Raw genomic sequence first — 27,878 nt, 5'->3', positions numbered from 1 at the left:
GCACGGCGGCGGCACCGGCGCCAGGAAGTGCGGGGCCGCGGTGCTCCCGCTCGCCGTGGTATGCGAGAGCGCTCCCGCCCGCGGGGCCGACGAGAGGCGGGCGGCGGCGGACGGAGCGCGGAGCGGCGGGGGGCCCCGGCGGCGGGCGGCGGCCGCAGGATGGAGGAAGGTGAGGGGCGGCGGCGCGGGCGTCACCCCCATCCCGACCCCTCCGCCGCCGCGGGGCGGGCCCGGCCGCCTCCGGGTGACGGGGGGAAGGAGGGCAGCGCGGGGCCGGCCCGGCCGGAGCGTTCGGCCGCGGCGTAGCGGCTCGCGTTTCTCTCCCGCCGGCCCCGGGCGGCGCTGCGGGGCGGCTGCCGACGTGAGGAGGTGAAGCCCGCTCCCGCCTTGGGGACGCTCGGTCTCGCCCCTGCGCCGAGCCCAGCCCTCCTCCTTTTCGTTGCCGCGCAGCAGCAGCCGCGCTGCGCTCAGCCCTCTTGGCGTCACCCCTCAGCGAGCACCCCGGCCCCCGCCGTCCGCGGGCGCTGCTCGGCTCCGCATCCCCTCCGTTTCCCCGTTGTTACGTTTTGCTCTTCGCTCGCTCCGCGTTCGTTTTCCTCCAGGTCTCGCTCGGCCGTCCCCCTTGGTAGGGGGCTGAGATGGCATTTGGCTTTCCTGGGAAAAGCACGGTGAGCGCTGTGAGAAACGCAGGAGGGAAACGCACACCCCGCGCTGTCCCACTGCGTCTCCCGGCTGTCCCCAGCTCGGGGCATCCCAAGCTGGTGGTGATTTCCGTGTGTTAAGAAGTCTTCGGCTCTTTGTGCTCCTGCAGCCGTCCGCTGGCGGGGCCGTGTGAGCTCTTCGTGCACGGAGCACTCTTTGGTAGGAACACCCCTTCAGGGCACAGTTTGCCACAAGCCGGTTCCAGTGTCCTCGTGTGAGGAGCAGGGCTGTATGCAGATATCTGTCCCATCATCTTTGCAGACCAATGATCATAGCCTAACTTGCACGCTGAGCCTTGTATAGGAGTCATCGCATGCACCCCTGATTGTTCTTTTGGTCCTTCTCTGAATGCTTCCCACTTCTCTGTCGTTCAATGACAGAACAAGAACTGCAGACAGCAGTCACTTTGCAGGCAATAGATTGATTACTGGTGTGGCACACAGGAGCAAGGAGGCTGCAAGAGATACCCACAACTAAGCAGAGTGTGTTCTCTAGGCAAGAGTTAAAAACGTAATGAGAACTTGAAGGGAACTAAAGAGCAATCTTGGATGATAAATTGCTTGCTGAATAGAGAGGTACTAGACAGAGGCTGTGTCATCAGTTCGGACTCCTACATTATTTTTAGTCATCACCTTGTTTGACTTTAATTTCACCCCGTGTAAAGGATTCATAGGAGTAGAAACAACACTGTTCTTGCTGGAGGCAGCTGCAAATGAAACAGAAACAGAAATTGCATGCTTAGACCTTTTGTTATTACTGGGTTTTTTTCGGGGTATAGGAGTTGATCTACTGAGCATTATTTGCTGAGGTGTAACCATTTCAGAATTAGGATTTTAACTTACTTTTTCTTTAAAAGTTTTCTGTTACTGCTGCTAACCCTGGCCTTTACAGGCATCTTACACTCACAGTTTGGCTCACTAAGGTGCTAAGAGGAATGTAGGAAATGCACTTTCCTCCTGTGTTTTCACTCCATAGCTTTGCTTGTAACCAGGAAGATAAGGCCAGGCAGTTGGCTTTGCAAGCAGTCTGACTGTTCTGGTGATCTAAACACTTTCTCCAGTGTTATCTTGTGTGATACAAGTGACTTCACGCTGCAGTGTGCTGTGTTTGCTTTGCTGATTGACTTAATGCACAGCACATGAAGAAGCACCAGTGTGTCTTTTGTTTTGGTTTGACATCATGGTAAATGTGAGATTGAATGACTTAAACATGGTTTTGTCTAATGGTTTTCTGATCCATGTTCTGTGGAATAAGTTAGGTATTTTCTGTTCATCCCATGAAGCGTGGTACAATTGAGATCTTGGTCTGTTTAGAACAATTTGTAGTTGTTAGAAAATCCTGTTAGAACACAAATGCAGGTACACTGTTTTGGGCAGGCAGCATTTCAAAAGTTTGCTTATATTACTGCCTTGTTTCTATCTTATGATTCTAAGCACTGGGATTTAAAAGTAGACCAGTTTTGATGTGAATATACCAGCAGAGTTGTTATCAGCTTTATTGGGGTTTGGAAGATAGCTGAAAGTGGAACAGCTGTATGAAAGGGAAGAGCACTGGTTGGAGTTCTGTTGCCGTTGTTGGGCAGTAGGTCAGTGAGATGGAAATTCTGGAGTGTCGTTACAGTTAAACCTGAATGGAAGTGGCACTGATTTGTCCCAGTGTCCATGCCAACTTACCTGCTCTTCCTCTTTCCTTCCTTTGTGTAATATGTTCACCATGGAATAAAACAGCTCACTTCCAGTTTGAGCTCTGGGCAGTCCCACAGTATGGCCTCCCGAGAAACTGACTGAGTTTTCAAAGGAATAGCATACAGATTGATCTCTGCATTGTTACACTGTTTTAGTTAGGTATGTGAAGTACTTTAGCTGAGACAAAAACACTGGTTTTTGTCAAATATGTTTGCTGTGTGGCTGAACGGTAGCAGTAACTGGCTGTTACCTGCTGCCACATGGATTTCTCAGGGTGTGATTTTAGGAATACTGCTGCAATAACTTCCTAAAAAATGTCCTCAGGGGCAGCAGACCTGCGACAGAGAAGGAAACAAAACTGCACAGAATCTGACAAAATGGCTCCAGAGGAGAGAAACAAAGAAAACTCTAAGCTGGGAAGATCGCCAAAATGTAAGCTACAGAATTTTTAGCTAAGTTCTGTTTGTTTGTTTGTTTTTTTAATTCACTCTTCTTTTACATTTTATGGGAATATATTTCTAGCACAGTAATTTATAACAGACTTATTCAAAAATCGAATTCAGAACTTTAAAAAAAGAAGCAGGCATTCACATTAGAATTCTTCACTAATGACATGTTATGTATTGCAGAGTAAAATGCTGCTCCTGGGTTGTTTCACTTGAAGGGAGGATGTTATGAATCTGATTGTTGTCTATCTGAGCACATATAAATATTTTAACTGCATCTGGAGTTACCTTTATGTTGAGAAGCTGAAAAGCATGAAATAACTGTGCTGAAATAAGCACACACACAGAGCACCTACAGCTTCTCAAGGCACAGAACTAAGACCAGGTGTAATTTCAGGCAAACGCTCATCGAGTTACCAAAAGCTTTTAAGCTAAAAGCACATACTGACTTGAGGGAGCTACAGGGGAGGTAGATACCAGTGGAAAGAAACGGGTAAAATTTATTTCCTTCTTTTTACATTAGAAAAGAAGAATTGAGAACAGAATATCTCGGTGTTGATGGTAGATGTGTTTTCTGTTGATGTGTTTAAGAATTTTACAGTGTTTTGGGTGAAGCCTGGAGTTTTCTCTCTTTACTTGTAATACATTTTCTGTTACTGAAATTCCTTTACAATTGAAGCTTGTTAGAAGGGTGATAAATTTGCAATGCAGTGTGTGGCACTTTATCCAAAAGGCCCATGGGGCAGTGGCAGTAATCAAGAGAGAAAACTGCGGCAAAGGAATAACAAGCCAGTTCTCAATGTCTCTGTGCTGATAATTCTGATGCCGGTATATTTACTTGCTCTTCAGAACAAGTCGTACTTAGGGCATGCTCTGTGTTTTTTAAGTCCTCTGGACTATTTTAGCTTTTTCACTGTCCCTTTTCAGATATGTTAATTCAGCGTTTTGCGAAACTTTTCTTTGGCTGTCTTGCGGCAGTCACTAGTGGAATGATGTATGCTGTGTACCTCTCCACATATCATGAACGGAAATTCTGGTTTTCCAGCAGGCAGGTAAAGAAAAAGTTAAACTACTGAAACAAAAGCCAAATTGTGTCCTTGAAATCAAAGCTGATCCGTGCCAGCTTGGAACTGCTCGCTTTCAGAATCCCGTGCCTTTCTACTCGGGCCTCTGTCTTTGAAATAGCTCTTTAAAAACTGGTGTTTCTCCTACTCGCAGCAGTTCTATGTAGTCATATTTTTATCTGATTTCCCTTAATTCATCTTGGTTAGTTGAAATAACTTCTCTAAAATTTGGAGGAAAAAAATATGCGCTGGGATAAACTGTGTTTAGTATAAGCTGAACGTCTGGTTGTGTGCCATAAGAACTGTTGTTCAGTGGATTATGGAAAGTCAAGTGAAATTCAGGTCTGTGACTATAAAGTGATCCTGTGGGTCTCCTACTGACTTACAACATGGATTTCAGTTGCACTCCTTCCGAGCATGCTTGCTAAGTTATAGAGCGTTATATACCGGACGGAGGAGCTGGGAAGATTAATGTTCTGTGGAATCTTTTGGAGATGTACAGTGGAGTCATAACTGTGTGCAGTATTACAGAACCAGTCTATCTAAAAATGTATGGTTTTCTATGAGAAGAGATTGCAGGTGAATATACATCTATCTATTTTTTTTTCCTAGGAACTTGAACGAGAAATTACATTTCAGGGTGACAGCGCCATTTATTACTCATTCTATAAGGAACTGCTAAAGGCTCCTTCCTTTGAAAGAGGTACAAAAAATGTTTATTTTCTTAACCTTGAAAGGTCTTGTTCCCCTTTTGGAGACAAGTACTCTTGTAATTTGTTAGGTTAACTAAAAACTGCACGCTGAGTGAACTTTGGAGAGTAAGATTAATATTATGCCAATACTGTCCCATAGTTATTGTTAGGTTTGCCTATGCTGCATAGTTGATTTTTATCCCTGGAAGAATGATTTTTATTTAATTTGGAAATGTGGGATGGAAATTCCTGTTTTGTCCCCTGTCAGAAGATAGAAGGGTTTCTGTCAAGAACTGATCTGCTCAGTGCTGTCCCTGCCAACCATTCCTAAACCTGACAGCTCTGATGAATAGATGATGATGAAGATTGAGAGAAAGGGGGACAGAAACCATGGGGGACAAGAAGAAGCTGGTTGCAGTTGTGTCTTTTCCTTTTGTGCGTCAGCTCTCTGTCCTGCACTGGATCTGGAGCTCGCTCCCATCTGTAATCTGTGTCATGGCCTCGAACCAGTGGAAAATTAAAACACTGAAAAGAAGCTTGAACAGTTTTTTGCTATTTTAGTGACTTCAGAAGAGCACCAGGGTTAGCTCAAGGGGAAAGGTGAGAATGCTGGGAGGGAGGAGCGAGCAGCTCTCCCTTGTAGAATTAAGCTATTGAATTAGTTCGATCCTCTTATGAAACTGAATCTGAAGCAATTTGAACTTTATTGGTGTGGTCTTTTTGGTAGCAGTTTCCCAGCTGAATTGTAGCATGTGCCAGTAGTGTACAATAGGGCTTTGGTGTACTTAGCTTCTCATTATCTCTGGAAGGTTTACTGCTGTTGTGGACGGATGGACTGCCTTATTTGTGGGCATTCTGCAGCTGGCTCTGCAAAACTTGTATGTCTCCTTGGTATTTTGGAGGCACACAGTTTACAGAGGTGTGTCATGGCAATGCTGAGCGTGGTTTTTTGTGCTCTGTAAGAGTGAGGTTGGCTTGCAGAGAAGCAGCTGCAGACCACACACCAGGATATGTTTGGAGCTGGAAACAGTAATCTTGTTTTGCTGTTTCATTGTTGTTGGGGTTATTGTTCTTTTTTTTTTTTTTAGTTGGAATATTATTCCCCTTCCCTCCATTGTCCCAAGTAATGACAAGTTATTGTTTTAGTTATAATACCTCTGAGAGTGATGTATCCTACAAGTATGCCAACTTTATCTCAATCCCATAAGAGGTGTATTGTGTTGAGAGATTCGTAGAATTCTCAGAAATACAGGGCTGAGAAGGCCATCATGTCTGACCTCTTTGTGTGTGCAGGTTTAATGCATCCTGCTCATCCCTCATAGATCTTTGTGTCACTTCTGAAGAACATCCTGTGAAGGTGACCTGTAGGACTGCATGATTGTGTTGTTTCTGAAAAGACTATGGGTTGGTTTTTTGGGGGGGGGAGGGTGAGAGGGGGCATGGGGACACCTTCTGCTTAAAGACTAGTTCAAAAAACAGTAGTAATTTAACTGCAGTATCAGTAGGATGCATTGACATATAAATCAATAATTTCTTCTTCCTTTTAAAATTAGAAATGTTAAATCAGTCAGTAGCTTCAGTGGTCAAAATCTGTTTCCCCCTACCTTTGAGTATACATGCACCCTTTCAAGAACAGCAGTAGTAAGTGATTCCAAGAATAACATATTTTCTTTTGTCTGTAGGTGTGTATGAGTTGACACACAACAATAAGACAGTATCACTGAAGACGATAAATGCATTCCAGCAGATGACCTTGTACCCTGAGTTGATTGCCAGTGTATTATATCAAGCATCTGGTAGTGAAGTATGTGCATTTCTCCTGCTTTCTCTGCTTTCAGTGTGTGCACGGGTGCCTTTCTCTGCTGCATACGGTAGATACATGCAATTTTTGTTGAATGAATTGAGCTAATCCTACCACCAGCTTCATGTTCTCCTCAGTTCTCATCAGAATTTGGAGTAGGGTTTTTTGGGGGGTTCATATACGCTATACTTTTCTGTCTGATATTTCTTTGCTTCTACAAACCACTTAGAAATGTTGAGAATAATTGTGCTACTCATTCAGAGTTAGATCCTTCAGAGTGCTGACATTTGGTACCTGTCTCTATCCATTCCCTGTGGGTAAAAGGGGAATACATTTTTGCATTTTTGTATTTTGCACCTATTGTCTCTCTCTGCTCCACATGGGCTTTGTTCTGCTTATGCTGCATACTTGTGTCCTGCCTTATACTCGCTCATTTATCATTTATCTCTTTGTTTGTTTTTCCTATATATATGTACTCTCCTGTATTTAGAACCATTTTTGCTACATCTTTACTTTTCAGAGTTCTTCTCCTGCATGATTTCTTTCAGTACTCCTATAAACTTATGTCCCACTGCAGTATGGTTTTTTTTCCAAATCTGACACATACAATGTTGGTGCTATAAGCACATTCAAAAGTCAAACCAGTAGCAAGCTGAGTTCTGAGTGTGCTGTCAGTCGACGCTGCTTTGTCTTCCTGAGCCCCAATAAAAGCATGCTTGGTTCTTTTCTAGAGTAGAAGCTGTCTCTTACCTGTTTGTGAAGCATCTAGCACGCTGTTAGCAGTACGCAAGCAGTAAATAGCAATAATTTCCGGCTTCAGCTCAGTTGCTGCTATGTCTCTTCATTTTTATTTGTAATTTCAGGAAGTTATTGAACCAGTGTATTTCTACATTGGTATAGTTTTTGGACTGCAGGGAATTTATGTGACTGCATTGTTTGTAACCAGTTGGGTTATGAGTGGGACTTGGCTGGCAGGAATGCTGACTGTAGCATGGTTCATTATTAACAGGTAAGAAAAACATCTTTATACTATGTAGTTTCTTAATAAGGCATTTGAAAATGTTAGAGTGGAATAACGTGCATTCTATTAAATTTGGTGCTCTCATTGTGAGAGCAAGTTCTTGTACTGAATACAGAATGTTTCCCAGAGATGCACTGATTCTGATGATGCTTTTATTAATGGAAGGGCCTTCTGCTGTCCAAACCAGCCACGCTGACAATTGGCCTAAGTTTGTGAACATGTGTGAATACATGAATATTTTCACACAGTTCCATTTTGCAAAAAACATTCATCAGAAGGTTTGGGTTTTGTTCTGATGAAGAATGAAAACAAATTTCTGAAGTTGCTGAAAATGGAGTTATTGTCTGCGACCAGCTCTAAACATTGTGACCATTATTTTGTTGCTTTGAAGGAAATGACCAAGCACATTTTTTCTGTAAAAAGACTTTGATTGCTTTTTTTTTGTGTTTTTTTTTTTTTTATCTGCTTTTTTGTAGCTTTTCTTTGTGCAACGTGGAATCTTCTTAAATGGTTCTGACCTCAAGATTTTTTCATCTTAAATGTTTTGTTTGCATGAAAGTATCTTCTCCTTTTATGAAGCACCACAGTGATAGGGAGCCTCATTTAGGAGATGCCAACAGTTGTGTCTGGTTCCTGCTTTGTCACCAGATAGCTCTGGGACTTTCTGTGAACTTGAGAGCACTTATCATAAAATCATAGAATGGCCTGAGTTGAAAAGGACCTCAAAGATCATCTGGTTTCAATCTGCCTGCCATGGGCAGGGTCACCAACCACTAGACCAGGCTGCCAGAGCCGCATCCGGCCTTGACTCCAGCACTTACTAGTTCTAAAAAAATGTGAGGCCCTTTAAAAGATAAGAGCTATGCACAGGCCGAGTATTAGAGATGTACCTTTAGAGCTGAACTGTTGAGAAGTGTATTTACATCTTTTTGGAATGTGAAGTCATCATGACCAAATCTATGATTAATAGATAAAAATAATGTTCACCAACCTGATGTGAGCAGTGAGAAGGAGGAAAAATGGTGAATAAGTCTATTTTTTCAACAGCAAGGAATATTAAACACTTAACCAATTGAAAGATCCAGTAGTTTAAAGCTCCAAGTACATCTCTGTGAGATACTTAAGCTGTAAAAATGAAAGGTGACGCTTTCAAATATCTAAATGATGAAGGAGCTTCAGGCTCCTTTTTAGAAGCATAGTAGATGCAGAGAAGACCATGTACCTCTGAAACCAGTGCCTTTGATCACATTTGAAAGTGTCGCTTGTGCTTCTGAGTCACTGTAGCACTCTATATAACTTTTTCCTACAGCTCTAATTGTGCAGATACTGTCAGGTCATCCCACAAGAAGACCCCGCTGTTCTGTCCCATGCTCCCTGTCCATCTTTAATCTCTTGTTTTCTGGACAGAGTTTTCCCTGTAGACAAAGTATCTGCTGGCGTTGCACTGCTTTGGATTCTAAGTACGTTGTGCTCTATTGCCTAATCCACTCCTAAAACATCTTGTGTGAGAAATGGAAGTGCTCTTTTCTCTCAGTTTATATTCATGGTAACATGAAAAGCTGCTGTTGTATCCATAGCGAGATCATCATAATGTGATATCTCCTGTGGAGGTGTGGGCAGAAATGGCTGGAGGCCCTGCTTCTTGGCTTCAGTCCTGTAAATTCCACCTCATTAGGAGTTGTGCTTAGTAAGTGAGTAAAGATTGGGCCTTCTGTGCTGATATTAGATTTGTGACCTGTATCAGCAGCAAAACCGTATGAGTTTACTTTGAACCTATTACAGGAATAGCTTGCTTGCAAGGCCATGGTGCTAACTAAAAGTAACATTTAGGCTTTCCTTGATATTTTTGTTCCATAAATCTTTAATAATTTTGTTTGTCTGTACTTTATTCTAGGACAGATACAACAAGAATTGATTACTCCATACCATCAAGGGAAAATTGGGCTTTGCCATATTTTGCATGTCAAGTAGCAGCTCTCACAGGCTATTTAAAAAAAAACCTAAATTGTTCTGCAGAGGTAAAAGAAAATTAATTTCTTAATAAAGAATTGGTGATAGAACTGTGCTCTAGAGTAGTTACCTGCAGAAAACAGGTGTTTTGTTTGTTCTTTTCAAAACAGCTGCTTGGATTTCACCTAGGCACGTGTGGGTTTTGCTAAGCAAAAGTGCCTTGCTCTGTTACTCCCCAATGAGGGTTAAGAGAGAACAGTGTGGTAATTAGCTGTGTGCTGCCTTTTTAAGATGAACAGATGCCAATTTTTTCTCAATATGTAAGCTATTCTGTTGTTTTTCCTGTTGCTGGGAGAAGATGGTGGTAGCTTCCTCTCTCTGACAAAGGCGTTTCTTCCGACTGGCTTTGAATGTTTTTCAGTGTTTCAGTAATGACTTTTTTTTTCCTGTCTGAGGTGTTAAATAAGTCTGAATTCTGTATCTTAATTATTTCTTTAAAATAGTGAATTTCTGTAATTTCTGGTTTAATGACCTCTCACTTGCTTAGTGACAGAGATGCATAAATATCAAATTAAAGTTGTTTTTTTTTTCTCTCTCATTCTTTCAATCTCTAGAAATTTTGTTACCTTTTGGTGAGTGCTTCAACGTATACCTTCATGATGATGTGGGAGTACAGTCATTACCTCCTGTTTCTCCAGGCCGTGTCTCTTTTTCTGCTTGACAGTTTTGCCCTGGCACAGTCAGAGAAGGTATTAGAACTCATCAGCCTACCTATAACTGAGGACTGAAATACAGCCTCATACTGCTCCAAAGAGCATACACTGGGTAGTGATTTGAGTGTCTCACAGCCTGGGTCCAGCTGAAGTACATGTCCTGACCACAGGGGGAATGAAATAGCTTTAAACTTGTTCTAAGGAATCAAGTTTTGGAATTTATAAGATCTGCTTATCAATTAGTAAATAACAAAGTGAGTGTCAGTAGCAGAGTATGTATTCCTTAGGTTAAATGAACAAGTTTTTGTGAGGACAGGTAAAGGACATGTTGACAGTAGTCAGTTCCTTCACCCAAATTGTGTGTTTTCATGCTGTTACACTGTGGTTACTGCTACAGCACAGTGCTACAGAATAAAGAGCCCTTGTAAAATATTACTACTACTTTTGGTATTTTTCATATTTCTTGTGGAGCAGTGGTGTGCTTGTTCCTGAGGCTGACCAGGATTGTTTTGGTATGAAATACTTTTCACAGCCAGATTGCACGCTGCTAGCCTCCTGAGCTGGAGGATTGAAATGTATCCATTGATCTCCTGATTAGCAAGGCAATGCAGTGAACTGTCTATCTGCTCTGGCAAGCAGAATGTGTATCCATTGTAATTTTGTCTTTTCTTGTTGACAGGTGCATGAAGTGTACAAAATCTACATGTTTTCTCTCTTCCTGGGGTATTTATTGCAGTTTGAAAATTCGGCCTTTCTAGTGTCACCATTACTTAGTCTTGTAGCAGCTTTAATGCTCTCTAAATACCTTCAGGTAACAAGACTCTCCTCTGACTCTGAATGTAGATTTTATTACTTCAACTGAACTCCAAGTGATACGCCGTTCTTAAACTGTTTTTGCAGATGAATGTGAAGAAAGGTACATTTGTGTCAAGAATGCTGAAAATTATGTACATTTATTTGGTGCTCACAGTAACACTGACGCTAAACTTGTTACTAAAGGTAAGATTCTGCTGTGCAAAGCTATTTTAATTTTATAATCTAAATGGGAAGCAACACTTATATCTTGGAAATGCTTTTTGAAGCACTGCTTATCATGCATGCTTGGAAGCATTCAAGGCCAGGCTGGATGGGGCTTTGAGCAACTTGGTCTAGGAGGAGGTATCCTTGGCTCTAGCAAGGGGCTGGAACTAGATGATCTTAAAGGTCCCTTCCAATCCAAACCATTCTGTGATTCTGTGATTCTATGATACTGATCTGAGAGGTAATAGCTTAATTCGTAGCAAATTGAAATACTGAAGACTGAGTAATTTTGTATCTATGTATTTATCTATAAAATATTTTATCTAGCAACCCAAGCAGCTGTTTTTTGCTTGGGGTTTGGAGCTTTTGGATTGAGATTAAAGCACAGTATTGAAATATTCTTTAAATCACACACTAGCTATTTTATAAATGTGTTTTTTGTTATAACTTGGATCACCTCTACCAATTGGGTTGAAAATTAAATCAGTATTTTTGTGCATGGAAAAGAGCTAGTAGTCTTAGGGTAGATTATAATTTTCAATGGGATTTTAACCTGGTCTTGCATTTTGATTAGTAACTCCCTCTTAACCACTTCTGCCTTGTACATAATTAGTGCTTTTTCCTTATGTCTCAAGCTCACCTTGGTTGTATTAATAAACATTGTCAACTTATCAATTCAGAACATAGTGAACCCTAAAAAATTTTGAGAGAATTCTCACACCTGCTGTTTTCTTGTACCATTCAGATTAGCTAGCTCTAATGTACCTCCAGGAATATAAAACCTCATCTTGAAAAAATATGACTTACATTACGTAGACAGTGCACAGAACTTTGGCAGCTCAAACAATTTATGTGAAAATTACAAATGCTCACAACTTTTGCTAAGCTGCAGTCCTACTGTGTAGTGGAGCCAAACACAGTGTTCTTTGGCTTGCTCGGGGGTAAATGTATGTCCAGTTTCCATGATCCTTTTCACATTACTCAGTAATCTTCCAACATCTTGTTGACAGCTTTCATTTGCCCTCTCTTTGGGGTGCATGTATGAAATGCAGTGTATGATGGTCTCCAGGAAACTCTAAAGATAGATTCATTTAAGTGGAGATTTACAGTACTGTATTGATACCTTAATTGACATACTTAATCTAATTTATTCATTCTAACTCAAATAACTGTTTTTTCCTGCCAATCTGTAATCTGAATGAAGTGAGTAGTGAAAACTGCTTCCAACTCTTGATGAGATTTTTCTCTGCTAAATTAATTTTCAGATGTTTGTTCCTCATAAAGAAAACGAGCATCTGCTGAAGTTTCTTGAGATAAAACTTGGCTTAAACACAACTAAGTAAGTTTATTTATTTTTTTTTACACCTTATAAGATATTCAAACTTCTGAAGCTACTCTGAGAAGTATAAAATTTCAGTGGCTTGTCTGTATTTATAGAGGAATTAGAGAAACTTTACCTTTTCCATTTGGTTTTACAAACGAGTTTTAAGAGATGCATGTATAGAATTTACTTAAAGTCTGGAGGTTTCTGAGCCACTTCAGTCTTTTTCATCCCCTGGGGGTGAAAGCTTTACATAGATTTTTTACTTCATGTTGAAGAGCAAAAACATTTTGTACCCCATCTAATGTTTCTAATGAGACTTGGAAGCAGAGATAATAGGGTCAGGGTAGTGGTCCTGATTTCTCATAGCTGGAAAACAGGGCTCTGAAGGGAGTAATTACCACCTCAAAACACTGATGTTTATTTTTTAGTTTTCTAAGAAAAACCACCTGAAACACCCTGTTTGTTTTAGAAGAAATTAAGACAAGGGACAACTTAAAAGTCAGAGGAAATTGTGATTCTAAGAAAAACTGTTTGCATCTATAAAAGAGTTGAATGTTAGTCTGTGAGAAGAAGAAATCACGGATACAGATTTTCTGGAAAACTTCAAGTGTAATGTTGGTAAGGACTAGAAACAGCTCCTGGAACCAAGCCAGCAATTGCTTGGAGTTGATACTCTCTGTTGTAAGCTGCATCTGTCTCTTACAAAACTACTCCAAGTCATTTCAGGAGAAGAATTGGAAAATGATATTACACAACTGAAAATGTTGTGGCATTTTTGGAAGACAAGATGTTCAGAGTTTAACTAAGATGCACTATTTAACACACATATATGAATGCTCTTAAATGTTTTGAACAAAAATTTAAGACTGCTTCTGGTTAGGATTTGGGTTGTTTCAGCTACCAGGTATTACAGATATATTTATTTCCCTGGAAATTTGCTACATATTATTTTCCAGGCTGTGCAACCCTTCATTGAAGGTGGTGATTGAAACAAACTGGTTGCAACTACCCCTGGAAAGTTGTGTAACTAAATGCTGGAATTGTGGCTTGCAGCATGAAAACTTCAAGATCTGTCTCTTAAGGCTTTGAATGTGTTCTGCTGTTAATCCTAAAACTGGTTCTGTCTCACTGAAAGTGGTAGAATTCTCTTGTCTTCACTTGAGGGTAAAAGAAGAGGGGGAGGAAAGCAAAAGAGAATAAAGACAAGAATGCTTTCATTACATGATGTGCCACATCAATTCCAGTTGAGAATATGCATTAATAGTACTTCTTGGCAGAATATATTGTCTTTTTGCTCATTAACTGAGAAAGAGGAGTGATCAAGTGGGGTCAGCTACAGAATTAGAATTTCAGCATTGTGGATTCCATTCTTGGCAATGCTTTGGGCTTGAATGTGATCTCAGATGACCACTTTCCCTTTGGAAAGAGGACAAGCATACCTTCTTCCATCAGTATCTCTAGAATCTTAATCCACTGTGACAACAAAGTTCTTTGTGGTCCTCATAACTGAGTTATACAGGAGGCTGGGTTTTGTGACATAGAAGAATCATAGTCTGGCCTCTTCGGATCACAGACTTTTTTTTTGGAAGATAAGCTTTTGACAGTTACTATAAAGAGTACTTGTAAAGCAGTTTCAAATAATAGAATATCACTTTTCAAAGATGAATTTCAAATAGTTTCCTATGACATGAGCAGATGAAAATGTGCTTGGTTGTGTACTATTTTTTTCTCTTCCTAAACTATGTGGCATTGTTATTGGTTTTTAATGGGATGTTTTTGCCTTACTAGGAATTTTACAATGAATTGGCTCCTTTGTCAAGAATCTCTTCAGGCACCCTCCCAAGACTTTTTTTTGCGGCTAACACAGTCATCGCTGTTGCCTTTCTATATTTTAGTATTAATTATCTGCCTTTTTTCTGTAACTCAGGTCATTTTTAGGAGAATTTGGTAAGTAACTTATTTTTATTGGAATATAAGAGGTTAGAGATAAGAGCTTCTTGGATATAAAAGTGAATAGCCAATTGTGTAACTGGCTCAGGCTAAGTGAGGACCCATTGCACCATTGAGCTTGCAAGGCTATGGGCAGCAGTGAAAAGCCCTAAGGCTTCTGCAGAAAGTTTTTTAGCAAAGAGCTTCCTGAGCATCCTTCTAGTGAGGGTAGGGAATTGTCTCTGGTTTTACTTGCTCGTTTTGTTTTGTTTTCCACAAGGGAAACTCCTGCAGAGATCTGGCTTTCGATTTTGTCACATGTTTATGTCTCTTACCATTGTGAGAAAGGTATTTTGTCTGTTTTCCCGTTCCAACAGCAGAGTCCCTGGATTGTTGCTGGAGGATTTGTCTTTTTTTTTTTCCTTTGGTTCTGTGGGTGTTGCTTTTTTTTTCTCCAAGTTTTCATTTTGCAGAAAATGAGAAGGGTGAAGTTGAGAGGATTTTAATGCTTCCATGTAGTTTATTTATTTATTATGTTTACTGTGATCAAGTTCATAACTCTTTGCTGCTTGGAACAAAGCTGAAGTAGCACAGACTCAATTATCTGTAGTTTCACAGTGATTTACAGTTCCCTTGAGAGAAGGGGTACTGGAGCTGTCCATGTGCAGACTCAGAATGCAAGGCTGTGTACGTGCTAGCATCATTTATCCTGGAAGCTGAATGGTTGGGAAATTACATCTCCCTGGTAGGAGATAAATGGTATAACTGCTGAGGTATTAGGGCAAATTTCTCACTTTTGTGCAGCAAAAATCAATACCTTTTTTTTTTTTTTTTTTTTTTTTTTTTTTTCAAGGACTAAGACTTTCAATAGATATAGGTTATACTGGTGGAAGTGAAAATGTGTGTCATGTTGGAGGTGAAATGATAAATTCAAAACAATAAAGCAGACTGTTCTGATCTTTGCTAGTGTCTCTATTAGCCATGTACTGCTTTGTGAAGGGCAGTAACTTCATTATATCCTACGGCTTTTGGAGAAGAGTTTAAAATAAACTTTCTCCCTCCTCACAGTAAAAACTTTCTGATTTTGAAGCAGTTAATTACTTGTTACAACTTTGTAACTGGTATCACTTAATGGTAGAAGAAAATGTGTTTCACACGCCTCGCTATCGTGTTTGCGGAAAAACATTCATTGTAAGATTTTGGTTGTGATTGTTTTTTTATTTGCAATTTAGTACTGGAAGTTCCAGTACTGTGATTAACAACTGGTTTTGTAGTCTTATTTTGTGATAAAATGTGTATATATAGTAATATGGGTTCTGTAATTTTTCAGCAACTTAATGACATGAAAGAACTTAGAACACACATACAGAGTGCTTCATCTAAATGTTTATGGAGTTTGCATGCTCTTGAATTAGGTTGGCTCTTGTTGCTGAAGCACCATAAATAGAATTTATGGTCATGGATGGTGATCCTGTTGTATTAATTCACAGCCATTGGTCTGAAGAGGTTGCAGTCTAATACAAGGGACAGCAGGTACCTATAGATCACTGACAAAGATCAAAAACCAAATAAGCAGTGCAAACAATAGTACGTGATATGACACAGAATGATCTCAGTGTACTGCTTACCTAGTGGTCATAAAAGTATTTTTGTTGACACCTTTGCCTGAGATAATGTCTGAATTAAGTGATGTCTCATTTTCTCCAACTGCAGTGGTGAACCACTGAAAGAGACAGTTAAACTTGAGGATGGTCGAATTGGAGAGAGGCCAGAAATAGTTTATCATGTTATTCACACAATTTTACTTGGTTCTCTAGCGATGTGTTTGGAAGGGTAAGTCTTGTTTTGCTGTATCTCTTTTGAAAGCAACAGAGATTTCCTAACTGGATGTGATAGGCTATTTGCCCCTTTCAAATTTATCTACAACTCAAAAGTCTTTTCAGAAATGTATTTGGCATACAGTGATACTAGTTGGCAGGGGAGGTAGCAAAGAGAATTTTCACTATAAATTGGGTGGAGAAGTACGATGAATCGTGCTTGGTCTCTTCAATGCATTTTGTAAGCTTTAATGCAGCCAATAGCCAAGAAATTAATTAGAGAAAATTGAATCTCTCTCCTTGTGGTATTTAAGCATAGAAGTGCTCTGTCATTCTTTGAGTATTGTGTTCTTGTGAGATCTTGTGTAGTGTTTGGATGGGTAGTGTATGTTACTGAATGTTCTCCAAGGTATGGAACATTTGTCAACCATCTTATTGTATGAAGAAAAGCACTGAATAAACCTTTGTCTCACATGTTAAGCAGCAGTGAAACAATTATCAAAAATAGTGTTGAGTATTAGTTCTTTAATCTTCAGGAGCTTATGTTTGGATAACCTTTTTGTTCCAGTGTAGCTCTCAGCCAGATCAGCTGGAAAGTGGCAGTCACATTTATACATTTACATTTATCATCTTAATATCTGAATATGCATAAACTATTAAAGTGAGCAAAGTGTTGTGTTGTCAAGTAGCTGTCTTGACTTGTCTATCCTCAAGAGGCAGATAAAAACAGCAAATAGTAAATTGTTTATGAAATACTTTCCTTCCTTCAGGAGATCCCTTAGAATACAGCATCTGTGCAACTTTGCTGAATGTCCTTGTCTTTGGCTGGAAAACTGTAACAGCCAAGTGACTTTACTAGTCTTGTTTGTTGTTTCTTTCGTTCTCCCCTGAACTCTGTGAAGGATTTTGTTATCTTTGACCTGGGATCATGCCTCTACATCTTACAGCAAATAATCAGGTGTCTGCTCTCCTGCTAGAGATTTCCTTGTTTTTGCCCTCTAATGCCATCAGATTAGATCTGATTGCTTGCATATCCAGTCTTGTTTGAAAAAAAATACGATGACATGTGCAAAGTGCCAACCAAGTTCTTGCAATATTTTTCAGAATGAAATATCTGTGGACTCCGTATGTTTGCATGCTTGCTGCATTTGGTGTGTGCTCTCCTGAACTTTGGATGACACTTTTCAAGTGGCTGAGACTGAAAGCTGTGCATCCGATACTACTGGTGAGCTGCTGTTGCCAATGTCTTGGAAATTACAGCTCACTGTCATATCACTTTTCCAACAACAATTACTTAAGACTTAAAGAAAGACCCACTAAAAGAACATGTAGTTCTGTAAGCAGTAGATCTTACATAGTCTACTTTTTCTTGTCTTGCATTCCTAACAGCATGTTTTCCCATGTTCTCTGGTACCTGGTGATAAAGCAGAGCCTTTTCCTCACAAGGAGCAGAACAATCTTTATCTCTGTTTCTCAGATATATTTAATTTCTTTTAATAGATCTTTGAGACCTCAAGCTCTCTGTCATATTTAGTTGAGTCTGGCCAAGAAGGTCAAATGTTCTGTAGGAAAACTGCACAAGAAAAAGTACAGGCATGCAGACAAGCATTGGCATAAGCCTTGTTTCACTAGGAAATTTGGCTAAAATGTGGTAGTTAGGTGTATTTAGTAGATGAGAGTGAAACACATTCCTGAGAAATAGTAGCTTACTTACTTACTGTGTGTAAGATGTGTTCTGGTGTAGCCATTTCAGAAAAGTGCTGTAACTAAAGATGAGCTCGTGCTGTCCTGCAAACAGCTTCCCCACTTCCAACTCTAGCTTTATTCATAATGGAATGAGAGTTGCTTTGGGCACCTTTCTACATTTGTTTTATTAATGAAATGTATCAAGGCCAGGTTGGACGGGGTCCTGGGCAACCTGATCTGAATATGTATGTTTGGTGGCCCTGCCAGGCAGGGGGGTTGGAACTACATGATCCTTGGGGTCCCTTCCAACCCGGGTGATTCTGTGATTCTGTGAAATGAGGATGGGGTGTTACTCTACCCTAATTTCAAGATACTAAGAAGAATAAATATTTAAAACGTAGAGTTATATATGGCGCTTGTGCAAATGCCATTCAATGTTGCATCATAAATGTTGACAGTGTCCTTCCAGTAAAAAATAAAAATATATTCATGTACATATTAAACATACTGCTTTATATGCTACACGCTTCCTGCTATATAGACCTGCTTTTTCATGTAGTAGCTGTGTTAACAGATTAATACCAAGAGAATGCCTTGTGTATGCTCTTTACCAAGTGTTTTCTGTACTCTGTGAGCTAGTCTCCTTTTGCAAAGTGGAGGGGATATGCCAGCTAGAATGATGGTGTGCTGGAGAATGAATTTGTTTTTTGCCTGTCATTATTGTCAATCTGAATGAAAGCATCATTAAGACCAGAGGTTTGAAATGCTTGTTTCATACTTTTATTTTCATTTTTCAAATTATTGCATTGTATTTGTATCTGAGAGGTATTTACTTTTCTTCATTCATTCTTAGATGAGCAGTAATTAACGGTCCCTAATATTGGTGGTAAATATAGCATGGCTCAAATCAGTTATTCGGTGTTAAATTAGACAATTTTATTTTTGGCAGAAAGCTTTTTCCTGGTAGAAAATGCAGTGATTCACCTGCAGTGACTCTTAAGTTTCAGGCATAAATGTAGCCTACTGCTACACAAACAGCATCAGCATAGTTGAGGTTGGAGAATGGAGAACAATCCATAATCCTTTTCTTCTAACATCTGTTTTCTAGGCTCTCATTCTGAGTATGGCAGTTCCCACAATAATTGGGTTCAGCTTGTGGAAAGAGGTAAGCAACGTGCTGTTCTGTGTTTTGTTTTGTCTGTAGGCAGCATATGAGTCAAAACACCAAGCAAATGTAATGTCAAGGTGAAATGAAAGCTGACATCCTCTGAAAATGTGCTGGCTTTTTTTTATTATTATTATTTTACTTTGTTTTGTTTTTTAAACAAAACTGTTTACATTTTTCAGTATGAGGTGTTTAACAGTTCAGTTTGGTAACCGTGACTTACTGTAATTAAGAAGCATTTGAATTTAAATGAAGACATTATTACATTCAGCTTTTACGCTTTGAATATGTGAACTGACTCAACAAAGAAAATATTGCCAAATAAACACTTGGAATACTGAAAAGCATTTTGTGTGTCTATCTTCTGTTTAGAAGAGAGGTTACACGGAAGTAAAATTATGGAAGGTCATAGGCAAATAACGTGTTTGAGAAGCTGTCAGATTATAATGGAGTGAAACCCTTACACCAATACAGGGAGAAAAAATCTACAGATGTGTCCATGTTTAAATGAAGTATTTGGTTCTTTACTTCTAGTCACATTGCCTGACAGACTGGCATGCAGGGAGAAGAATATCTGCAAAATTATTTTAAAAATTTCTACAAGTTTGAAAAAAGTAGAAAATATATCCCTTAATTCTCTACAGTACTCTGTACTGACAGATTCAGAAGAGTTATTCTGAATAGCTTTATAGGAATTCAAATATTTTTTACAAGGCATTGAAATATAAATCTTCACTAACTGTACAAATTCTGTAATACCTGTCTTTAACAGATAATTTGTTTGCAGCATAATCCAACTCGTTATGTGCTTCTATCAGAGTAACAGATAATTCTCCTGAGGGGGGAAAGAAAAGCTCAAGGTGCTCAAAATTATGCAATCAGTTACGATAGAGAAAGCTTAGTGGCGAAAGAATTCATTTACAGATTACTTGTTAATAATAGCAGTGTGGGGATTTGGACTCTAGAGGGCTTCATCCCTCGGCAATCCCACTTCTGCTTTTAAGCAGTAGCGAACATTTGCTCTCTGGGTTCTCAACTCACCCTTGCACTTGGAAAGTTTGATTATTAGGATGAGGGTAGTGCAAATGCCCTGAGACTTGTACTGTGTTACTCTGGCTTTGAAGAGATGAGTGTACAGCTCAGCATCTTTCTGCTTGGCTCCCCTTCTGTCTCACTCAGCCAGGCATGGTCTCTCATCACCTGCATTCTTCTACAGGCTCTGAGTGAACACTGAAGCTGGTTCTCTTTGGGGGTGGCAGTGGTGTTTTTTCTCTCTCTCTCTCTTCCTATTTCTGGGATGGTGCAGGTATACGTATAACAGCTGCAACTCTCATGTTAACATAGGACAGCTGTTCTTGTGCTATCCTAATTTGTCTGTCTGCAGACCGGTAATGGGGTGGAATTTCCTCAGCGAAAAGCAGGTTCCCATTTCCAGGTGTCTTATCCACTATGGCTGTCTCTTTAGTCTGGCATAGTTGTAATCAAATAACGTTTCCATCAGTTTTTCCCTAGGATAATGACAGAGCTTTCAGAACTACAAGAATTCTACGATCCTGATACAGTAGAGCTTATGACGTGGATAAAGTAAGTATGAATTTCTGTGCTTCTGTTTTAATTCTTTGCCAGGGTACTTATATCTCAGTATTTTATGGAGCTACCTATATTAATCTGAGCTTTTCCTTGCCAAGTCATTACATGATATAGAGGGAAATGGGAAGATAAATGATTATTTTAGGCTTGGTATTCCTCCCATGCAAAGTAGCTTATCAAAGGAGTTTATCATTGATTACAAGAGAAGATCCTGAAATATGCAGTCAACTTACGTTTAGTATCATTACTAGATGTGATTTCCAAAGAAAGATGTGCATCCATTACATCCTAATTCTTTACATGCTGACTTTTCAGTGGGTTAGAGGATTCGTATAGATTATAATGCCACAAGGGAGAGAAACAGTGGAAGTAGTATGTACAGAAGCCAGTGAAACAAATGCCCGATGTAAAGATTTAAAGACTTCAGTCAGGAAACATGGAGTGCAATGTGGGGTTCAAACTTCCCCTTTGAGCAGAAGGCAGCAATGGATCTTATCTGGCTGGCTAGGTAGGGCATAGCAAATGCTGAGCTTATAGTAAGGATATCTTCACAGATATATTTTTATCTTCATCAAAAGTTTCAGAACTAGATTCTGGCCTTATTCAATTTAATTTGGAACTGTGTCATTAGTAACTGCACTTCTGTGAAAATGAGGTCCCCTGTGTTCAAATAACTTACTTACCTATAAATGCATTTTTAAAAGAATATTATTTTCTGTATTTATGGTGTCTTTAATGTCAACCTGTTCATCTTCAGAAAAGACAAGGCTGGTAATTATGGTGTTCCAGCCAATTTCTTCTTTCTGTTAATAGTAGTGTATGTTGTTTGTCACTGCTGCAGCTTTTGAAGGCAGCAAGTGGAATAATGCCAAGTACCTAATGGCTTTTACATTAGTCTGCATATATTACACTTCAAGTACATAATTAATCATGGGGAATTGCACTGAGATTCACTCAGCTAAGAGCAATTTGACTACCCTTATTTGTAGCAGCTGTTCATATTTTTAATGAAAAGGATTTTTAGTGCTTATGCTTAGATATCCATATTGGAATTTTAATTGAACGTCATTATTATAAGTATACTTTCTTATGGCTTTCTCCCTGATAAAGTGAATTTGCTTGAATTTTCTCTGTGGGAAAAGTTGCTGGAGATCTGTAATAAAGTGTGACAATGGTTGTTTTCTTTCACTAGCACTGCAATGTGAATGATCAAAAGATGAAATAAAATTCTAGAAACAGTTACTGTAGATGTTATTCTGTATGACAGTATTTACTCAGAAATGATGAAATACACTGTCCTACAAATCAAATGAGCATAACCACAAGTCTTTCACTTACAAGATAATGTCATGCTGTTTCGCCGCCTACCTGCCCTCCATCTCAAGCTTGCTTTGTCACAAGACAGCAACTACTCAGAAAAGCAATAGTTTGATCCATTCTGGGACCACTCTGAGTGGTGCTTCATGAATAACAAGGAGGGGAGGATGGCCACCAGCTCTTAACCCTCAGGGGAGACCTTCCTTGCAAACTCCTCATTGCTGCAAGTCTGTGCTTTTCCTACTAGGGAAACCAATGCTACCAGAGTGTTAATGCCAACTGTAATTAGACCCCCAAAGATCATAGAATCATTTGAGTTGGAAGGGATTATTAAAGATCATGTAGTCTAACTCCCTGCAATGAACAGGGTCACCTACAGCTTGATGAAGTTGCTCAGAGCACCATCCAGCCCGACCTTGAATGTCTCCAAGGACGGGGCATCTCCCACCTCACTGGGCAGGCAGCTTATTCCAGGGCCTCACCACCCTTATTCTAAAGTACTTTTTCCTTGTGTCCAATCTAAATGTCCCCTCCATTTCCCCTTGTCCTATCACAGCAGACCCTGCTAAAAAGTCTGTCCCCCTCTTTGTGGGTATCATCATGCACACCAATTCTTGCCATAGCATCTGCAAAGATTTGTACAGTTATTAAAATTAAAACTATCATCTTGAGAAATGCGTCCTGCACTCAGACATGTATGTTGATGTTGCTTTTGCAGAAGACAAGCTCCTGTGGCTGCTGTGTTTGCAGGCAGCCCACAATTAATGGGTGTGATTAAGCTTTGTACAGGATGGATGGTGTCAAGCTTGCCTTTATATAATGATGATGATCTTCTAAAAAGAAATGAAAATGTGAGTATCCAATTCCATAAATGCGTAAGTATTACCAGTGATTTATAGACTATTCCATCCTGTAAGACTCAAGTGCCTGATCGAGATGTATGGGAGCACTGCAGACGTTAACACTTCAAAGAGAATGACCTTGTGATATTCCTCATGCTGTACTCATTTGCACTGCTCCTCCATGTTCCCAGTTCTTTTTCCCCAAAATGTTCACATTCTAAGGTGAAAAAAGAGCATGAAGCATCATAAAGAAAGGTAACGCCGTTACATAATCAGTAAGCCCAAGAACAAGATTCCTTACTGAGCAGTACGACAATATTGAGTTTTAGGCAGGCTGTCATTTCTGAATGATTCTGAGCAATTTTTATTCTATACATTTTGCTGGGGGGAAAGTCACAAAGCAGAATGGACATACCCTGTCTCTGACTGGCAAAGAAATCAAAATTGCTACTCAGCCTCAGTTCTCACTCTGTTTGAATACTTCAGGATTATGGAAGGCAAATGTAAGTCTCTAGCAGGATGTTTGACTTGGAAAACAACTGATAGGAGCTGCTTTCCTCTTATATAATGGGGAAAAAAAATCCCCAAAAATATTAGAAGAAATGGGATAGTCCAGCAAATAGGGAGGGGAATATTGTCTATGCTGTAATCTGGACAAAAGTGAATATTCTTTCTGAAGACTTTTCAGGCCAGTGTAAGTATGTAAAATGTGAACTTACTCCAGCAGAGACAAATGCTTCCTATTCAGCTCCCCATTACCTCACCTACTTTAGAAATTTCAAAAATAGATGTTTTATAGCTTGGCATCTACATATAATGCATGTATAACTTATTAAAGATAAATCATCCTTTGCTCACCACCATTTTCATGGTTTTAAATTTCCACTGATTTTTACCATGCATCAAAATGTGTTCTTAATTTATAGATCTATCAGATATATTCAAAGAGGTCAGCAGAGGATATTTATAAGATTCTCACATCTTACAAAGCCAATTTTTTGATCATTGAAGATTCAATTTGCAATGAAGTGGGACCAGTAAGAGGATGTAGAGTTAAAGATCTATTGGATATTGCCAATGGTCATGTAAGTAACAGCAAGACAAAAGTGAGTGTCTGGATGCATAAATAATTCATTTTAAAGGAAACATTCTTGTAGTGTTGATCTTATTTTTCTAACTATAATGTGTAGACAAAGACTCATGAGACTTAACAGCGATCCATTCAGTTTTGAGGCGTCTGTTTCTTACATAACTGCAATCTTACCTCACACTATTCCTTACCTGTCCTAATTCCTTCTAATACATTAATATCGAGCAGCGCTGCTTTTATGCCAGTCATTAAATACCACTTAAGTAACTTCTAAATTGGACTATAAATTTTTGTTGCCCAGTATGTTATTTCTGACCCTGGCTAAGAGCGAAAGCCTTTATGGTTTATGCAGGGCAAGACAGAAATGTTCTCCAGCCGTACGATGCTCAAGGACTTTCTCACTGAGAGAAACTCTTTGTGTTCTGGAAGACATTGAAGGATTTATTTATTTGTATTTCTGTGTGAATTTGTCTTACCACTTTTTCTTTTCTTTTTTTGTTAAAATCCCTGCAAACTTCTGCAGTTGGAAAAGGTAGGGAGGTGATGTATGAGTTCGTAAGTCTGTTTTAGATGGTAAAACAAATTGTAAGGGGATATAATTAAATATCTGTAGTGTAAGTGAAATGTACAGAATGCAGAAATAAATGAACGTACAGAATTGCATTCTGCAGTCATTTATCTTCAGTATTTTAATCGATCCTCTTCTTTCCTGACAGGTGGTTTGTGAGGAAGGTGACAGTTATGCCTATTCAAAATATGGACGATTTTGTCATGAAATCAAAATGAACTATTCTCCCTATGTGAATTATTTCACTCGAGTATACTGGAATAGATCCTACTTTGTGTATAGGATCAACACTGTGATATCCTTCCAATCGTGACAAAGCATGCAAGCTTTTTTTTGAGGACTGACTGTGATGGAATTCAGCTGGAAAAATTCCTTTTGATTAAGAAAATTATTTTTACAGATCCACGTGGGTGCAGCGTACTGACCAGTTTTTTTGGGTTTGTTTTTTTTCCACCAAACTGGAACTGTTTGAACTCTACAGACCAACCGTTACAGATGCCTTCTTTGAAGGAGCCAGGAAAATTTGACAATTTTACAGTCTCCACAAGAAAGTGTGACAGTCTTCCATGTTCTTGCATTTGTCTTCCCATTGTAAACCATCTTAATCTTCATTTAACAGATATTTCTAACTTCAGTGTTAGAGAGCTGATGTGGATAGACTTTGGAAAAAGTTATGTTGAAGAGCTCATTTAAGTCACGTAGTTTCCATTTTCTAGTAAGAAATTAAGTGGTGTATCCTAAGTCATCAAGTGTTTGGGTTTGTTTAATATTTCTAATATGTTTTCTTTGGTTACTGTGGTTTTTTATTCTTCCTGATTTCCACTATAAACACTGCTTTGTTTATTGAACACGTTCATACACGTTATGTGTAGGTAAAGTATTTGTATAAATCAAATAAGGAAGATGTTATTTAAACAGTGCCATAGACTGAGGCACTGATCTCTGCATTGTTGGAGACGTGTTGGAGGAAGTGCTTGGACTTGGACGTAGCTGTAGGAGTTGACAAAGTCAGATTTTCAGTTTGGAAAGAGCTTGACTTCAGGATTCTTCCATGCTTACATATGTATGCATCTGAGCATACGTGTGTTTTAGCAGCCATCAGAATGGGCCAGTATACAACACTATGCTGTACTTCAGACAAGTGTAGCATGATGACTAGGTTTGCTGCTGAGACTGCTGCTCTTCACTCCTGTGTGCAAGCTGGTGTGTGTGTGTGTGTGTGTGTGCGTGTGTGTGTGTGTGGCAAGGGATGGGTGATGGTCATTTCATTCAACTAATTATTTTGTCATAGATTAAGGTAGTCAGAACTAATTTTAAACACTATCATCACCATCATTAATCAGTAGTGGCACAGTAGTTCATAGCTTTTTATACATTAATTACGCAGCTATGCTGTGAACTTTGAAAACATGGGGAAAACATTCTGTAGTCCTGATTCCCTCCAAAATTTGCCTTCATTATATGGCCCCATTTGTCTCTGCAACTTCCTTGAATTTTCTGTTCATCCTGTTTTGTTGCTAGCTGAGGTTCATTCTCTCTTTCAAGAGAATGAATGATGCTTTAATTCCAGCTCTGGGCCTAATCCTGGTGTTGTGAATGGAAAACTCAACAAAAGGTAATCATAACTTGGCTGATGTAGGTGCAGCTGGACAGAATGCCAGGACTTCAGTTCTGGGAGAGAGTCCTTATCACCAAGAGTTATGCAGTTATGGATTCTTGTAACACCTGGCCCAGAGACCAGTCTGTCAGGCATGTGGGAATGGTTCTTTGGGATGCAGATGTCTTTAAAGAAGCATCTGGCTTAATAGAATGAACCTTCAACTGAACAACCATTCTGTAAATGAAAGCTGCAAAACTACCCTACTACATTTGCTGACTAAAATGCAAATTCAGAGGGATTGACTCTGAAATTGTTAGGAACTGCAACGTGTTGATGTGTATGCATGATTCCTATCTGCTGTATGCAGATATGTTATTTACTTTACACTGAAAAATAGTGCTGGTGTTTCTAAACATCTGTTATCACTATTGGAGTGATTTAAAAGAGAAAAGCTTTACTGTTGTAAATGTCAACAAGTCCGTAATCTGTTTTTTTCTTTTAATCTGGTTATATTTTTATGCCTGTGAGTTTAGACCAAGTATTAAAATTATTCATTGTATTTAAAACCAGTGCTTAGATAAACCCATCGAAAATACCTGATTCGATCATTGGGAGAAGCATTTATCAGCGTAACTGGGTTATATGTTGGAAGTAAATATCCTTTCTAGGGATGCAGTCATTGTGCTCAGGATAGCATGCATGTCTCTCTGGCCAAAAGCAGCCTGTTTATTTGCTTATGCACAAGTGTGTATGTTTTGCTGCACTGTTACAGTTTCAGACTTTTCAATTACAATATCAAGATAAGCTTGTGAACTAACTTGGGTTATGGCAGGCAATCAGGAACCTTGTATGTGCTATGGAGTTAATAACTGAAAGTAAGTGTAGAGTTCTGTGTACAACTTAAATTTGTTTGAATCACTGTCTGGAATTACATGTCTATGTGTCAGTGATCTGCTCTCTTGTGGCTGATTGTTCATGAGCACTATTTCATACCAGCAATAAGGCATACCAGGTACCACATTTCAGGGTTACCATTGCACTTGGGTGGATGAAGCTGCTCAACTTATGGCTTCTTGCCTTATAATGCCACACCAAGGTGCAGCGTATCAACTATCCTGGACTGCCTGTTGTGTTTTACAGCGACGCTGTGTGTATGTGTGACCACATGGAGTGTAGTTTGAATACTTACATGTAGAGCACACATGTTAAGAAAAACACAAATGAGGCCAACCGTACATCTAAGGAAATTACATATGTTGTAGCACGTTGGCCTTCATACATGTTTGAATGAACATGTTGAACTTTATTTGAACTGTGACATAGTTACTATTAGTTTTGTCATAAAGATGTATTCTTGATACTTCAATCGATTCTGTATAAGGAGAATCATTTGAGATTTTTACCTTGCTTTTTATATTAGAGAAGATTGTGTTGCAGCATCATTGGCGCAGCAGCCTTAAGTAACAGAGAAGGAGCCTTTTGCTGGGGGAAACATCGCTGTTGTCCCGGTCAGAAGGCATGGAAGATTCATATCTTGTGAAAAAAATGATATTCTTGAATTTCTTATCCAGTTATGGATTAGCAAAAATACTGTTGTATGCTCTAGTGTCCACCTTCTGTGGGAAAAGATGGAAACAGTAAGTTCTGTGATATCCCTCGGAAGGACGACCATGGGGCATAACCACACCTGACTGGTGCACACAACCCAAGCTCGGTTTTCAACCCAGGTCGTGGGTTTCAGTTCCTCAGAGGTTTGGGGGAATGTTTTGCAAATTTTGATCTGTTTTGCTGTAGATGTTGCAATTCAGTTGAAATATGTGCCTTGCGAGCTTTTATTAAACAAACAAACAACTCCA

The 27,878-nt window shown here is 39.4% G+C and overlaps 1 protein-coding gene across 1 annotated transcript; it reads left to right on the top strand.

Moving 5' to 3' along the window:
* On the top strand, positions 1–27,878 carry DPY19L4 (dpy-19 like 4). The gene is made up of 19 exons (XM_048939475.1): positions 1–169; positions 2,712–2,819; positions 3,761–3,885; positions 4,510–4,600; positions 6,272–6,393; positions 7,254–7,399; positions 9,306–9,429; positions 9,976–10,110; positions 10,754–10,885; positions 10,975–11,073; positions 12,360–12,433; positions 14,207–14,365; positions 16,061–16,180; positions 17,269–17,389; positions 18,959–19,015; positions 20,517–20,599; positions 22,641–22,773; positions 23,691–23,849; positions 24,571–27,878. The coding sequence occupies exons 1-19, from the start codon at positions 61–63 to the stop codon at positions 24,733–24,735; spliced, it is 2,262 nt and encodes a 753-aa protein (XP_048795432.1). The 5' UTR covers positions 1–60; the 3' UTR covers positions 24,736–27,878.

This window comes from Lagopus muta, chromosome 3 (genome assembly GCF_023343835.1).
Source record: "Lagopus muta isolate bLagMut1 chromosome 3, bLagMut1 primary, whole genome shotgun sequence".
NCBI classification, from domain to species: domain Eukaryota; kingdom Metazoa; phylum Chordata; class Aves; order Galliformes; family Phasianidae; genus Lagopus; species Lagopus muta.
This window is presented reverse-complemented; position numbering and strand designations above follow the sequence as displayed.

Coding starts and splice junctions, on each gene's coding strand:
- DPY19L4 (XM_048939475.1), top strand. CDS start 61: ATGCGAGAGCGCTCCCGCCCGCGGGGCCGACGAGAGGCGGGCGGCGGC. Junction 17,390..18,958: donor CTGTGCATCCGATACTACTG/GTGAGCTGCTGT, acceptor TCTGTTTTCTAG/GCTCTCATTCTGAGTATGGC. Junction 23,850..24,570: donor TGGATATTGCCAATGGTCAT/GTAAGTAACAGC, acceptor CTTTCCTGACAG/GTGGTTTGTGAGGAAGGTGA.